General features: G+C 53.9%; 4 protein-coding genes across 4 annotated transcripts; 3 read left to right on the top strand and 1 right to left on the bottom strand.

Annotated features, from left to right (window-relative positions):
* Nucleotides 1-1,714: 1,714 nt before the first annotated feature.
* KD926_008114 (uncharacterized protein) lies at nucleotides 1,715-2,426 on the bottom strand (the record flags this gene model as incomplete). The annotated part of the gene is made up of 2 exons (XM_053100805.1): nucleotides 1,715-2,007; nucleotides 2,102-2,426. The coding sequence occupies 2 exons, from the start codon at nucleotides 2,424-2,426 to the stop codon at nucleotides 1,715-1,717; spliced, it is 618 nt and encodes a 205-aa protein (XP_052955528.1).
* Nucleotides 2,427-6,109: 3,683 nt separating this feature from the next.
* Nucleotides 6,110-7,874, top strand: KD926_008115 (uncharacterized protein; the record flags this gene model as incomplete). The annotated part of the gene is made up of 3 exons (XM_053100806.1): nucleotides 6,110-6,213; nucleotides 6,335-6,567; nucleotides 6,634-7,874. 3 exons carry the CDS (start codon nucleotides 6,110-6,112, stop codon nucleotides 7,872-7,874), a joined length of 1,578 nt encoding a protein of 525 aa, XP_052955529.1.
* A 1,168-nt stretch (nucleotides 7,875-9,042) lies between these two features.
* Nucleotides 9,043-10,778, top strand: KD926_008116 (glutamate decarboxylase; the record flags this gene model as incomplete). Its single annotated transcript, XM_053100807.1, has 4 exons — nucleotides 9,043-9,281; nucleotides 9,340-9,367; nucleotides 9,428-10,599; nucleotides 10,664-10,778. The coding sequence occupies 4 exons, from the start codon at nucleotides 9,043-9,045 to the stop codon at nucleotides 10,776-10,778; spliced, it is 1,554 nt and encodes a 517-aa protein (XP_052955530.1).
* Nucleotides 10,779-11,273: 495 nt separating this feature from the next.
* On the top strand, nucleotides 11,274-13,642 carry KD926_008117 (uncharacterized protein; the record flags this gene model as incomplete). The annotated part of the gene is made up of 2 exons (XM_053100809.1): nucleotides 11,274-12,408; nucleotides 12,489-13,642. 2 exons carry the CDS (start codon nucleotides 11,274-11,276, stop codon nucleotides 13,640-13,642), a joined length of 2,289 nt encoding a protein of 762 aa, XP_052955531.1.
* Nucleotides 13,643-14,828: the final 1,186 nt, after the last annotated feature.

The following is a 14,828-nucleotide window of genomic DNA, read 5'->3' on the forward strand; positions in this document are numbered from 1 at the left end:
AGGTAGAAAGGAAGCAAAAAGCCAGTCGTCCACCGACTTACCTGGCAGGCTAAGTCCGCCACCCAGCCACCCAGCCACCACCACCCACTATCCGTATATCCCACTCTATTCTTAAAGGGCTCAGCACTTTATCCTATCCTAGTACGGAGTACTTACTATTGATTATTGATAAGCCAGTGCACCCATCACAGTTAAATAATAAAAATAGTTAACTACCAATGAATAATAATACCATAACATAATCCCCTCCCACCAGCAGAACCGAACCAAACCACACCAATTCGACGATCGCCAACTAGCGAGCGGGGATTCGGTTCCTCGCACGTAGTCCAAATAACCCATGACATGTGACCTCCTGAATCCAGGGAACTTCCCGGTGCGGAGGAACGTTCTGGTTAGTTAGTATAGGATCGAGGGACCCTCCGGTAGGCATTCCTGCCTGAGGCGAAGCCTCGGGCAGTATATAGAGGCTCTAGATCCTCCCTCTTAGATAGCCTTTCTTCCCCATGGGAAAATTCTTTGACTACGAGTCAGAAACAAACTTGTCTTATACTAAGCTCCTTTGTAGACCGTCACATGACTGCCGCTCATCTAGCCACCCCCTCATATCTGGATTCTTAGATTCTTCTAGACAGGCCGTCGATCAAATCCTATCTCATCATGTGCCGACATGACTTAGTAGCGAATGACTATAGGTCGGTCTATTGTCTTGGCGTTAATCTGGATTTATCTAGATCTGCGTGTATACAGTAGATCATTTACAGGGTTTTTTGTTTTATTTTATCGTGAGTTTGTTGACCTGCAAATGGTGGCTATGTATGATGTACTATGCCTGAGCGCTCTGGGGGGTAAGAAGAGGCGGAGGCAGAAGTGGAAGGTATATGGTTGGTTGAGTAGCATGTCTAGTGAGGATAGGATGTATGCATGCTGTACTCCGTACGTGACAAGTGAGATAGAAAAAAAAGAGGGAATGAGGGGTTCATTCTCCTCCATTCTTCCATACATTCTCCATTCAAAGTATGAATGCTTTTGATAGGTAATCTATGCAGAAAGTATTAATTAGACCCAGGATAGTACAGTAAGTGCCATGCATTTCTATTCGTCTAACATAAGTCAGGTCAAGTCAAGTCACATAAACAGTACATCGACAAGATAAAACAGTCCAGTCAGTCCATCCATTCCTTGTAAAAGAAAAAATCTAGCAGCGAATTTCAATATCCACCGCTGAATGGACGACACGAACAAATCAGAGAGAGCCTCTAGGCGGGTATACGCTCAATCGCAATGCAATTAAATAAAAATAATGATCAGTCGCTTTTGAAACCTTGTTCGTTTCATGCATAAGAGCGATCCAGACCCGGAAGAGGGAGATGGTTTCCTTCCGGTTTCTCCTCTCCTCTCCTCCTCTCCTCACATCTCGACCGTGTTTTGTGTGGGCCGGGACTGATTGGTGGAGGGATTATGGGTCCGGTTAACGCGAAACCTCCCGAACACGACCCGGTGAACGAGGATGGGTTGTCCGCTTTGCGGACTCAGATTGAAGGGATGAAGGGGAAAAAAAAAAAAAAAACCAGTCGCACACAATATTGTCGAAATTGTGTGGATTGAGGTAAATTGTGGGAAAAAAAAGTGGTGAAGATAAGGCGTCAGGTGACCATGACGGAAAAAAGAAAAAAATTGAATCAAATCAAATCTTGCCAGAAGGTTTGCTGGATTAACCACAGATTTGCACGGCGTTCAACGCCCGTGTCAAATCATCCGGCGAGAAGGGCATGCAGGTTCCCTTGGGAGACATCGGTGGTGGCGAGATGGTCCGGATGGCAGGTGATGTGTAACGTACGGACTCCTTAATCTGGGCGATGGAGTCCTGGCGCAAGATTTCAGGAAGCAGCGTCCTCAGCGAGGCGCTGTAGCTGTCGGAATCGACGGCGGTGGACGAAGACGAGCCCGAGTCGGTGTCTCGATCGTGGGCGTAATCATCCTCTTCAAGAGTTGGCATGGCAGAATCTATCAATCGTTAGGTCGCTGTCACTCATCGATTCATCGTGATGGCGGGTCATGAACGGAGAAGGGTCGTCCGTGACGACAAGGTCCCACATACCATCAGTTACGGTCACCTCTGGAGCCGGGGGGACAATCTGATCGGGAGCCACATCGTCATCGTCGGGGCAGCGTGGTCGCAGATGCTCCGGGAGGGTGGTACAAGGCGACAGTGAAAGGTCGAGAGAACGGGATCGACCGGCCTGGGCGTCCTCGAAGGACCATGCGGCGAGTTTCTTCTGGTGCTCCCGATCGAATGGACCCTTGAACTTGGACCGGGGGATCTCATGGCGTTTGTAGTACTCGATCTTGATGCCATTGTCCTTGGATTTGGACCGGCTTCCAGTGCGTTGGAACACTCTGCGGACTTTCTGGCGGAGACTCATGTTGACGAGAATGACGGGGTTGAGATATCAAGAACGACGAGATCGAAATAAATAAGGTTTAAACTTCCGATTGGTGATGGGAATTGGAAGAGATGGGCGAGTCAACAGCACTTCACAGCGGCAGACCTTTCCCGGCCGGGGAATGGACGCGAGGGAAGGTGTGCAAGCACGAGTGACGATCAAGTAGAGATGTCAACTGGTGGATCATCGTATGTCTGGAGGGGAGATTGGAGAGAGAAAGAGGGGAAAGGGGAGGAAAGAAGGAAGGAAGATGAACAGAGAAGAGCAAGAGACCCAGAAAGAGGCAGATAACGAGAATGGGGTTCCGATTAGCAGAATGGGGGGGGAGGGATGGTGGGAAAGGATATATTCTAGTCTAAGACTGGAGAAGTCTAGTTAGATGTACTAGGACTGGTTCTGACACATTGGGAGAACTAGTAACGACGGAAGATGAGAATGATTTCATGCGCGAGGCGATGATTGGGCATGTAACCCACCCCGATGGAACCTGGCGGACACACCGTCAGAAGCGCCCGCACCGGAGGGAAGCAACTTCAAGCAAGTGGACTCGGTGGAGTCGCCAGTCTTGAGCGGCGCATGGAACGCCGCGATAACCCCCTCAATGCGGTAATCGCCAGGCTCAATGGCCAGGAAAAAGAGGGGCCAAACGTGGAGGATCCACAGGGGTTTGTGCGTGAATTATTCTTCTTTATTACTCGGTATTAACTGTACTATGTTGGTTGGCAATGCATTGCATACTGATTACTGAGTACACAAGTATACTACTTCTAGTACTTCGTAGACTCTGAGCATCTATGGTTCTCAGTCAGTTGACATGAAGCCTGTTCAGTATTCTAATTATCTTTTCTGTCCTGTTCCGTCGGCCCCGGAAGATTCCTCCATCGAGCGTCGGTGTCTCGGTGCCGACGAACATGACTAAGTTAGTCCACCGGTCATCGGGTTACATTGGGCTGGTCACTGGTTCGGCGTGCAGGTACGGCCTTCTCCCACCCCGAGATAGCGATACCCATGGTCGCTTTGCCCCCGGATTGACAGGAAAGCCATGTCGCGATAGACTCGCCTGGCCCCAGCATCTCTCTGCTCCTGCCCGGTCATGGGGTTGAGCTTTGAACTTTGATATCCCCAAGAACCAGAGGGGGGGGGGGGGTCGACCTGGTAAGTCTGGAGGCGTTCCCACGGTCCAGGCGCGCCGGGCCATACTTCCCTCTAGCGGTAGCATACGGCGCGGAAGTAAGGTCTCATCGAGATCCGCGGACTTACATGGCACAGTACAACCGGAAGGTGGCAAAAATGAAGAAAAGCTGCAGCGAACAGTTCCAGAAAAGCTCGGCCAAGGCGGTCCGATCGGCGTGCCACCGTCGAAGTCAACCCCAAAATGCAGTTTATGCTTTGTCTTAGCATCCGGGATTTCCTCTAGGGTTATGACGAACGACATCATCTCGTGTTCCTCCGTCTTCGGGCATCCCCTTGACGGAGATTCTTGTTCATGGGATGAATGCACTCCGTCACGTCATGCTGACAAAGGGCGGTGGATGAGCGTTGAGCGTGCAGACGACTCTCACTCACTGCCACCGAGAGTCCACTACTACCTAGTCCACTTATGCCGTCATTGCATTAATCATGGAAATTACACATGATAAGAGGGAAGGCCAATCAGAGGTTCCGTGGCTTCCGGACGACCCGCCCAGCGATCCGCTCGGCACGCTGCTTCCGGTAGCCTGCCTGAGGCCATTCTACGAAGTATTCAAGTCATGGAAGACAGCCTCAGGCACTTCCGGTGTAATGTGTACAGACTAGGCTGGTTGCTCCGTTCACTGGCTGGTATGTCGATTATCGAAATAACCGTACTCAGAGCCTCACCCTAAGAGACAAACACTCCATACTTCATCCCACGTAAGGAGACGGGTGTAGTTGCAGTCTAGGATGAGGCGGTGTTAGCATTCTAGAAAGCTCAGCTTTCTCCGACATTCCACTATCGGGCAGGACGGCCGGCAACCCATGTTTGCGTTGACGGAATGCTTCGCTGGGATGGACGGTCGGACTGCAAGGGGTCTGCTGCGCCTAAACCAACTGCCTCGTAACCCAGTTGCGCCCCTCGCTGCCCGATCCTTGCCCCCGTGGCCACCATGCCAGGGATGCAAAGTTAATTCCACCACTGACGGGCGCTGAGAACCTTTTACGGAAGACCTGAAGACACGTGAATTCAACGCCGACCGAGGGGTGAAACTCTGTTGTTTGATGATGCGATACGATCGACTACGGTGTAGACAGCATACTGTGTACAGTGTACACAGTATGTGCGACAGCGTGTCCGGTTGTGAGAGAGTGACTAGTACTGGTATGTTTCAGGCCTTGGCTGTTCAGCGTGACTGCTAGTGATTGTTGGTGACGGCGTACCCCGGAATACCCCGGAGTATGATGCAATGGAGCTGGTTAGCCACTGCAGTTGGGGCCATTTTTACATGGGTTACCATCACTGGTCCGTTCTTAGCAGTCAGGACGGAGGATCCGAAAGGCCAAGTCTGCCTTACAGCGCCAACCATAATAGCAGGGAGCCATATCGACTGGGAATGGCATGGGTGAATGTCCCCGACGCATCGGAATCCGGAGTAAACCCCCCGATCCGGAGATGTCTCGGACTAAGGATGATCCCTGTTCTAGGGCTAGGATCCCACATGATGCTAGCCTGATTTAGGTGTCAACTGGTGCCTTAGTGCGACGGCACTGCTGCAGGCACACAACCAGATCGCCGGAAACAGCTGAGCTGCTGCTTTCTGTTTTCAACCAGAGCTGTAGGATGGACTCCCATTGTTCATGGTGGCATGGGGATGGCCTCATCTGGCCTGTTCATCATAGGCCATCACCTCCGGGGAATTGAAAGACGGGGAGAGGTGGCAATTGTAATGTAATATAATCAATCCACGTAGACGTTGCGACAATCGCAATCTCCGTCACCCTTTTTTTGGAATCCCAGGCACCCCCAATGACCCTGCCAATTTATGAACACATAATTCACAATTTTTCCGTACGGTGTACTCCAGTGCTGCTCCCGTCCATTGACCATTACTTGCGTGACTACATGTGACTGCGCTGCTGCTTTCAATGTTCCTTGCGATCGCACCGAGATCTCGTCTTGGTGCATAACTAAACCCACTTGCTCTCCAACGGTCGCGCGACTACTATCCCTTCTCGAACTACGGAGTAGAGAACACTGGTTGCATACTTGACCACTACAGAATACATAGTTATTCCCTCTCATTCTAGGAGGTAAGTACGAAGGAATTGTTTCACGCCCTCTACGGTGGTTCCCCTGCCGTCCCTCTGGTCCCCTCAGCCGCGGATTAACGTTCCCCGAATGCGATTAGGCATTCGGAAAGAACCAACATACCAAACCGGCCGCCCCTAACCTCCCTACCTTTTCCCTTGACTTCCCTATCATCGTTCCCTCGACTCCCTTCCCCCATACCCGGATCGAAGTCGTCCTCCCCTCCAGCTCTCTTGATTCTTCTTCAAGCGCAACAGTCCCGTCCGTGAGTGCTGCCTGTTCTGTTCTCTCCTGTCGAGCTCGTTGTGCGCACAAAAACTGTTGTCGTCATCACTCATTACTACGTGGCCAGACCGTTCTAACGCCCTCATCTCGCAGTCCGTTGAAATCAACCACCATGGCTAAGAAAGGAGGAAAGGCTAAGAACAAGGGCAAGGGCAAAGGTAGCAGCGGTGCTGCTGCTGCCGTCGGCAAGAAGGTCGACGATGTTCAGAACACCCTGTGAGTCGCACAAATGAGCGCGCATGTGTCGCGAATTATTTTTTTTGTTATGGTGCTGGCTCTACTAGCGAGCAATTGAGTTTGGGGCCCCGTTGCGCTAACACCTTCTCTTTTCTGCTAGAAACCCTGGCCAAGAGGTTGAAGAAACGGCCCAGAAGAGTGAAGGAGAGGCGGAGGGTGTCGCGACTGAAGCTGGTGATGCCGCGACTGCGGTGCCCACCACTGCCGTTCCCGACACGGCCGCGAACGTCCCCTCGGCTGCCCCGCAGACGGAGGAAAGCTCCAACACGGTCCAGGAGGCCGTCAAGGATGTTAAGGCCGATTCTGTTCTGGGAGGTGATTCTGATGAGACTCGTGAGTCTTACCTGACATGTCTGATTTTTTGCTCTGTTCGCTGACTTGGCTTTTTCCCCAAACCAGCTAAGTTGCCTGAGATCGCTCCTACGGAAGCTCTCTCTCTTCCTGAACGCCCCAAGGAAAGCACCGTCTCTGAACCTGCGACTACCGCGGCTACCGATGCTGCTGAAACCCATGTCAAACGTCCCCACGAGAACACCCCGGCCGTGGCGGAAGAGAACCGCAAGCCTCCCAAGATCCCCAAAACCGAGGATGAGGCTCCGGCCTTGAAGCCTTCCGAGTCGATTGTCCCTGATGCCACCAAGGCTGAAGTGCCCAGCGAGAAGATCGGCGACGTGCAGCCTCAGATCGTCCCTGGACTCGGCGCGGACCCCCGGGATAACGTGTCGTCGGTGCTGGCGGTCCCCGGTCTCTCCTCGGTCGATGACAAGGCTACCCCGTCCACGTCCTCGACTGCTGCGCCCACCAAGGCTGCCGAGCCCCAGACCACAGAGAAGGCTGCATCGACTGCGGCTCCCGTTGCCGACAGCAAGGTCGACACCGCCAAGGAGGTTGCGACCAGCGAAGCCCCCAAGACGCAACAAGAACCCGTCGCTAGCACCAAGCCCTCGGAACCGGCCACCGTGCCCGGAACTGCCGCTCCCGCTTCTGCTACCAGCACCGATGCCGCGGCCGCAGCTACTGTCAACACCGCTGCCAAGGAGACTGAAATTCCCGCATCCTCGGTCACCGCCAAGGAGACGGAAACTGCTGCTCCTGCCGCCGCTTCTACTGTCCAGGACAAGGCTCCCGTCAGCGAGGCGGCCGACAAGAAAGAGACCGCCGCCCAGCCCGCCACTGCCGCCCAGAAAGGGACTTCTGACCTGAAGGAATCGACGGGTGCTACTCAGGACAAGACTGCTACCGAGCCCAAGTCTCCTGCCGTTGCCGCTGCTGCCGCCGCTACTGCCGCGGCTAAGAAGCCGGAAGAGAAGAAGCCCGAGGAGGCCAAGAAGCCCGAAGAGGCCAAGAAGGCAGAGGAGACTCAGAAACCCAAGGAGGCCCAGAAGCCCGAAGAGATCAAGAAGCCTGAGGAGGCCAAACTTCGGGATTCTCAGCCCGTCGGGGAGGCCCAGAAGGACGGTGCCGCCGGCGAGTCCAAGACGCAGGAAGGCAAGCATCTTGCGGACAAGGCCAAGGAGACGGCCAAGTCGGAAGCCGACAAGGCCCAGGAAGCCGCCAAGAACGAGGCCGCGAAGGCTGACAAGCGCAAGAGTGGCTTCTTTGGCTGGCTTAAGCGCAAGGTCAAGGGAGAGAAGGCCTAAATGTTATTTGATTCGTAATGTCCGATTTCATTGGTCTGACGGACTTGCTACAGACTGAGAAACAAGCCCTTAATTGCTGATACCCACATGGCGGTTGGATGGAACCCAAAACTGATTCAAAAAACTGAGAAAAAAAAAGTTGAAAACTCAAGGGAAAACACGAGCAGGAATGACCCGATTGAACAAACTGAATGAGATCGGTTGTGTATGATATGCGACGAGCGATACCAAAAGCGACGGAAGGATATTGGGTAATATGGGATGATCGGCTTTCTGTTTCTGCGAGAGGTGTAAACCCTGGTTCAGCCCCTGTGATGTTAATTCCAATTTCATGTTCTTCAATTGCCAGGAGATGTCTGTGTAGACTGTAGAGTGTAGAGAGACTGTTGTTTACTCCGCTGATTCACCGCCACTTTCCTTGATGTCGGCCGATTAAGTAAGACCGCAACTCTCTTCTTCCGTTCTTCCCAGCCATCGGTCCTCTCTCTCGCCGGCATCGCTCTCTAGCTCTCTCTAGTTTCTTGTCTCGACCTTGATCGAAGCGATGAGATCATGGCCTTCGACACCGGTGATCTCCTCCCTCTCTCCACTTGAACGCCCCACGAGGCATTTGTTCTCGCCTGCCGTGGCTGAGACCGATATCCACTCACTCCATCCGATCCGTCCAGCCAGGCCAAGCTTTCTCCAAGCTTTCCCAGTGCCTGTGGCCCTGATGCTGACCCGGCGATTCGCTTCCCAATTTTAGGAAACCCCCTCATCTCCCCTCCCTCGTATCAGGAATCGGGACGGGCAAATCCGCGCTGTTGGCGAAGGTCCATGCTGTTTCTGCTGACACCACGTTTCTAGGCTACCAGGATGGTGACTGGCTCGGCCAACGGATGGACGGGCAGAATGCAATGCGTTCAGCTTTCATTCGACGGTCGTTGGCCAGTGAAGGGCCCCTCATCAGCGTTCCCCTCTTCTTCCCGGATTGCCTGAGCTCAGGTCTGGTCGCGCATCGTACGGCCCGCTCAGGAGACTAAAGAGCGTGAGGTCCCCCCTGTCTGGGTTGTTTGTTTCTCTGCTTGTTAGATTTATTTTCTCTTCCTAGACTTTACACTGTCAATTGGACTCTGTACTTTTTTTTTACTTCATATTTGTTTTCACACTCTTCTCTACTCTAAGCACAATGGTCCATCTTGCTCAGGTTCGTCGCGACAACGCTGACCTCGACGCCACGGTCAAGCGGGTTAATTCCATTAAGTTGGATACGACCGAGGAGGATGATTTCTACTCCAGCGTTTATGGCACGCGGTTTGCCCTCGAGCAGCTACCTCAAAATGAGATGCCGGAGGGCGAGATGCCTCGAGAGGTCGCCTACCGGATGATCAAGGATGAGCTGAGCTTGGATGGCAACCCGATGCTGAAGTAGGTGTTCAGTTCCGTATCGTTGGCGATGGATGTTAACGAAATTATTTTCAACTAGTTTGGCGAGTTTCGTCACGACGTACATGGTATGGTTCTCCGTCATTGCTCGGACGGCCGATAGCATGCTGACCACCGGTCCTCTATAGGAAGACGAAGTCGAAAAACTCATGACCGACTCCTTCAGCAAGAACTTCATCGACTATGAAGAATACCCGCAATCGGCGGAGATCCAGAACCGCTGCGTCAACATGATCGCTCGTCTCTTCAACGCCCCCGTCGAAAGCGAGGACGACCATCCCATGGGTACCTCGACTATCGGCTCCTCCGAGGCTATCATGCTCGGTACTCTCGCCATGAAGCGTCGGTGGCAGAACAAGCGCAAAGCCGAAGGCAAGGACTACTCCAAGCCGAACCTGATCATGAACAGTGCGGTGCAAGTCTGCTGGGAAAAGGCCGCCCGCTACTTCGATATCGAAGAGCGCTACGTCTACTGCACGGAAGACCGCTACGTCATCGATCCCCAGCAGGCCGTCGATCTCGTCGACGAGAACACCATCGGTATCTGCGCCATCCTGGGAACCACCTACACGGGTGAATACGAGGACGTGAAGGCCATCAACGACCTGCTCATTGAGCGGAACATCGACTGCCCCATCCACGTCGATGCCGCCAGCGGCGGTTTCGTGGCCCCGTTCATCCACCCGTCCCTGAAATGGGACTTCCGTCTGGAGAAGGTGGTCTCCATCAACGTCTCTGGCCACAAGTACGGCCTCGTCTACCCCGGTGTCGGATGGATCGTCTGGCGTTCTCCGGAATTTCTGCCCAAGGACCTCATCTTCAACATTAATTACCTGGGTGCCGAGCAGGCCAGTTTCACCCTGAACTTCTCCAAGGGCGCTTCCCAGGTCATCGGCCAGTACTACCAGATGATCCGTCTCGGAAAGCGTGGCTACCGGTCGATCATGGTCAACATCACCCGCATCGCGGACTACCTGGCCGAGGAGCTGGAGAAGCTTGGGTTCGAGATCCTGAGCGAGCGTCGTGGCCGCGGATTGCCTCTCGTGGCGTTCCGACTGCCCGCCGACCGGAAGGACGACGACCACTTCGACGAGTTTGCCATCGCGCACCAGCTGCGCGAGCGCGGATGGATCGTGCCGGCGTACACGATGGCGCCCCACAGCAACTCGCTGAAGCTGATGCGCGTGGTGGTTCGCGAGGACTTTACCAAGAGCCGATGTGACACGCTGCTGGCGGACATGAAGCTGGCGTTGAAGACGCTCAGCGATATGGACAAGGCGATGTTGGAGAAGTACACGCAGTAGGTTTGCTCCGGGGGTTGAAGTGGATTGATTTCGAGGAACTTGCAAGCTGACCAACGATAGGCACGTTCGCACGCATGCGACCAACTCGCACAAGGCCAAGCATAACCACCCGCATTACAAGGGCGAAAACCACTCTTTGCAGGGCAAGACTGGCAAGACCCACGGCGTGTGTTGATTTCGGTACCTGACCGTAGTGATTGAGAGGGCATAGGCAGGAGGAAACAAACAGAGCTTTTATGAATAACATGACCGGATTAGACATACATAACTATGCACTTGGAAGTTCCGTGGCAGTGGAGCACAGCAAGGCTGTCAGTCCTTAGATTGTATACTTGTCTCCATCTATGCGGCTGTGTTTATCGGGGGTGCTTGGCGGCCTCGAGGCAGTTGAAAGGGAGTCCCTGCGAAGGGAAGATGATCGCGCAGGTAGAAGTAAACTCCCCTCTATCTCGAGATTAAATCGAGACTGAACACGAGGCGTGAGATTCCTGGTGAACAGCCCCCAAACGCGGCCAATCACCAACGTGACGTCCCGCCTTTCCCACCTTCTTCTTCTCTTCTGTTGTCTTTCTTCTTCCTCTTCTTCTCCTCTCTTTTCGTACTTCCTTTCTTCTGGTTTATTTTGCCCCCTTTTCTCTGTTTATTTCTCTGTTTCTATATATAACTCTCCATGCCACTCTTCCGCAAGAAACCCAAGTCTCCCCCCACCAACCCGCTCTCATTCCGATCTGTCGAGCATCTTCCCCAACTGACCGACCGCCGCGGCTCTTCCGTCTCCACCGCCATTCCGCCTGCTGTCGCTGCTCATCCTCATCCTCATTCACTCTCTCATCCTCAGCCTCTCCCGGTCCCTCCTCCCCCTCATCCTCCTCCCTACCATCACCCCGCCCACTCGCCCTCTCAGTCGTCCCTGCAGCGCTCCCAAAGTCAGCGCCATTCCCGCAGCGACCCCGCCGTTGGCATTCCTGCCTCGCCCTCCGCGCCGCAGCAGCGCTTCGAGGTGGACCCGTCCGACGACGACCACGACGAACCGGAACATCACTCGCGACGCACCATTCGGAACATTTTTTCCCTGCACTCCTCCAACACCCCGAGGGATTCCACCGGTCCTCTCGAGCGCCGTCGTTCTTTAAGGAAGTCGTCCCCCGCCGCCGCTCGTCGAAACCGTCCCTTGTCCGTGGACACGACCAGCCCGGACAACCGCCCTCCCCTGACCTCCCGCTCGCGAGAGTATGTGGTAGAGTCCCTCCACGCCACGCCTCAGTCTCCTATGCCGCCGCAGGATTTTCATCCTTCATCTCAGAACAACCCCCGACTGCCTCGCTCACCGCATATTCCTTCCATTCAACGTTCCAACACCGACTCCTCCTTGGCGGTCGAGCCCCTCCCTCCTCCGACCAGTATACACCAGCCGTCGCCTATCGACCCGTCCAGAAAGCCCCCGCCCGAGCTGATCCCCGGCCCGTCCCAGCAGCAGCAGCAGCCATCTCTGGACCCGTCCAACGCTCGTCCGCCGTCGCGACAGTCTCTCGGGCCCCCCTCTCCTCTTCGTCCGCTCCCCAATCATCCCACAGACACTCCGCAACAGGGTATGTCGGAACGCCCGTCCACGGGACCTGCACCGGGTCCCCCTGCCAGTTCTGCCTTTGGGCAGGGCTCCGCCGACACAGGCCTCCGCAATAACAATACGACCGCCCATGGGTCGTCGGAACCCGGTCGCAGCACCCCGACCTCCAACCACAGTCGAAGCCGCGACGAGGCCGATCTCGATGTGCGAACCTTGGTGCAGAAACATGACGAACTCCGTACGTGTCCCGTTGGCTCCCGCTTCGTCTTCTTTGGACCTGCGCAACTGACCCGAATCTCTTTTGCTTTCTTCTTGCAGAGGCCAAATATTCCAAAGTGAAACGATACTACTTCGAAAAAGAAGCCCAGGTGCAACACCTGCAGAACACGGTCGCCCATCAGCGTATGGCGGTGTCGCGCACCGTCCTCGACGACAACGAGTATGCCAACCGGTTTGGCCGCCTCGACGGAGCCATCAAGGACCTGGCGTTCGCGGTCCGGAAGGATTGGAAGACTCTCCCCGGCTGGCTGAGCGGATTTGTCAACGAGGATGCCGCCGCCGTCGGCACCAAGGAGATGACTGCCATTGGCCGCGCGTTCATGAGCCGCTGGTTGGCCGATGAAGTTTTCGGGCGGTATTTCAATCCGGTGCTAGAACCGTCGTTCAGCCGTCAGCTGAAGGAGATCGAACTCAACCTGCGCCGGCAGCAGGGCAAGACCGCCACGGAGGAAGACAAAGAGAATGCCATTGCCCGCATCTCCAACTGGCGCCGCACCACCTTGGACGGGCTCGAGGACGCGCTGATCGGCCCGACCGCCGACGAATACCGCACCCAGCTCATCGACCATCTAGTGGGGGGCTTGTTCAAGGCGCTCACCGATCATCTGCAGAGTCCGCCGCCGCCAGGAATCGAAAACGGGGCTCGTATGATCGTGGAAAACGCCATCGGGATTTCAGAGAAGATCCCTCTGGAGTCGCGCGACCTCTGCGTGGACTATCTCCTTCCGGGCACCGTCCTGCACGAACCTACGATGAAGGTCGAGACCGGTATTCCTCCTTTGACCAATGCCGCCCTGCCCGAGGCGACAGCCACCCGCGGTTCCGACGACCAGGACCGTCCGGCGGACCACCCCGGCGTCGAGGACCTCGACGTCGACCGGGACTCTTCGTCGGGCTCAACCAACCCCGACGCCGCCACGCCGGGACGTGAACAGCGCGTTCGCTCCGTCTTCAGCAGCCTGATGGGTCGCAAACAACAGCAGCAACAACAGCAACAAGGCGGTGGTCCACCGATCGCCCCGGGCCCTGGCGGCAACGGGGACTCGGTCCGTCCGACGACCACCGGTGCCGATGGTGGCGGCGTGGTCCCTCCCCAGCCACGCATTCGCTTTTCGACCTTCATCACGGCCGACGTGAGAGGACGAGGACCAGTCAACGTACTCGTCAAAGCGCCTGTATATTTGATGGAATGACCTGCCTACTTACTACCTATCACCCACCTGGTCTGACACGTGTAGATGTTCTGAATTGAAATGATTTGGTTACTTTGCGTTTATACAGCTGTCTATCTGTTGATTAGGATTAGCGTGTATCGATTGATTGATGGATGGATGATTTAGTTCGTTGATTGATTGTAGCGTGATATCCTGCAGCGTTGCGTGTTGTCTTTTCTTTTCTTTTCTTTCTTTCCCGCGCCAAATACATACAGTATACCTAGCTAACTAGCTATCAAGATGAGAAGAGCTGGTACTGTACATACTTACATAGAGATGTGAAATGAGGATGAGGATGAGAATGAAGTATGATATAAATGTGTCTACAGTTTTGTTGCATTGTCTTACCTTATCGAATAGATAGATAGATAGATAGATACTTGTAAAGAACAAAGTCGATGTCGATGTCTTCTGCTCATCTCTCCCCGTTTCTTCTTGCATTCCAGGCGTCAAATCAGCTAATCTACATCCGATAGATACCTAAAGATGGAATGGAAAATGTAAATGACATGGGTGGCAACTGGGGGGGGGGGGGGGATCCCTAGTTTAACTACTCTTTTCTTCCATGTATACCTATTTTACCAGTATATATATATAGTGACTAGTCAAGATGGAAAGAGGAGCTGTTAGAGTATATTAAGGGAGTGGTAGTAAGGAAAAGAAAGTAATATATCAAAGTTTCACAGAACCGTTTCACATAGACCTTAGCAGTAGGAAATAGGTGCCTATATTGGATTTCAAACTGCGGCCATGGGTCTGACACACTATCGTACAGCCTCCCACTAGACTACAGCGCGCAAGGATTGAGTATGCATCGGGGAACGAGCATTGCGGTGGCCCCCCTATACATCTAATGTACCGTAGTATGCACGGAGATACCATGCTACGAGCCGGCGTCTTAAGAATGTAAGTGGGCTCCGGATGGAATAAGGCTCGAAGAGGCTGACCAGCCTGTGCCGAAAAGCCAGCACCCCAACTACGCCCAGTTTCATAACGTGGAATTTTTGATATTCATTTCATATTGGTATGATTCTTTTGACTTTTTAATGGACCCAAATCCGTTATATGTAAACAGGTCCCCGTTTCGTAAAGTACCACACCAACGCTTTCCCTCTCCCTTCCAGCGAGCAAGAAAAAAAAATAAAGTTGAACCCTCTCAGATCGT

This window comes from Aspergillus affinis, assembly GCF_023601865.1.
Source record: "Aspergillus affinis strain CMG 70 chromosome Unknown NODE_50_length_218328_cov_87_076623, whole genome shotgun sequence".
Taxonomy (NCBI): Eukaryota; Fungi; Ascomycota; class Eurotiomycetes; order Eurotiales; family Aspergillaceae; genus Aspergillus; species Aspergillus affinis.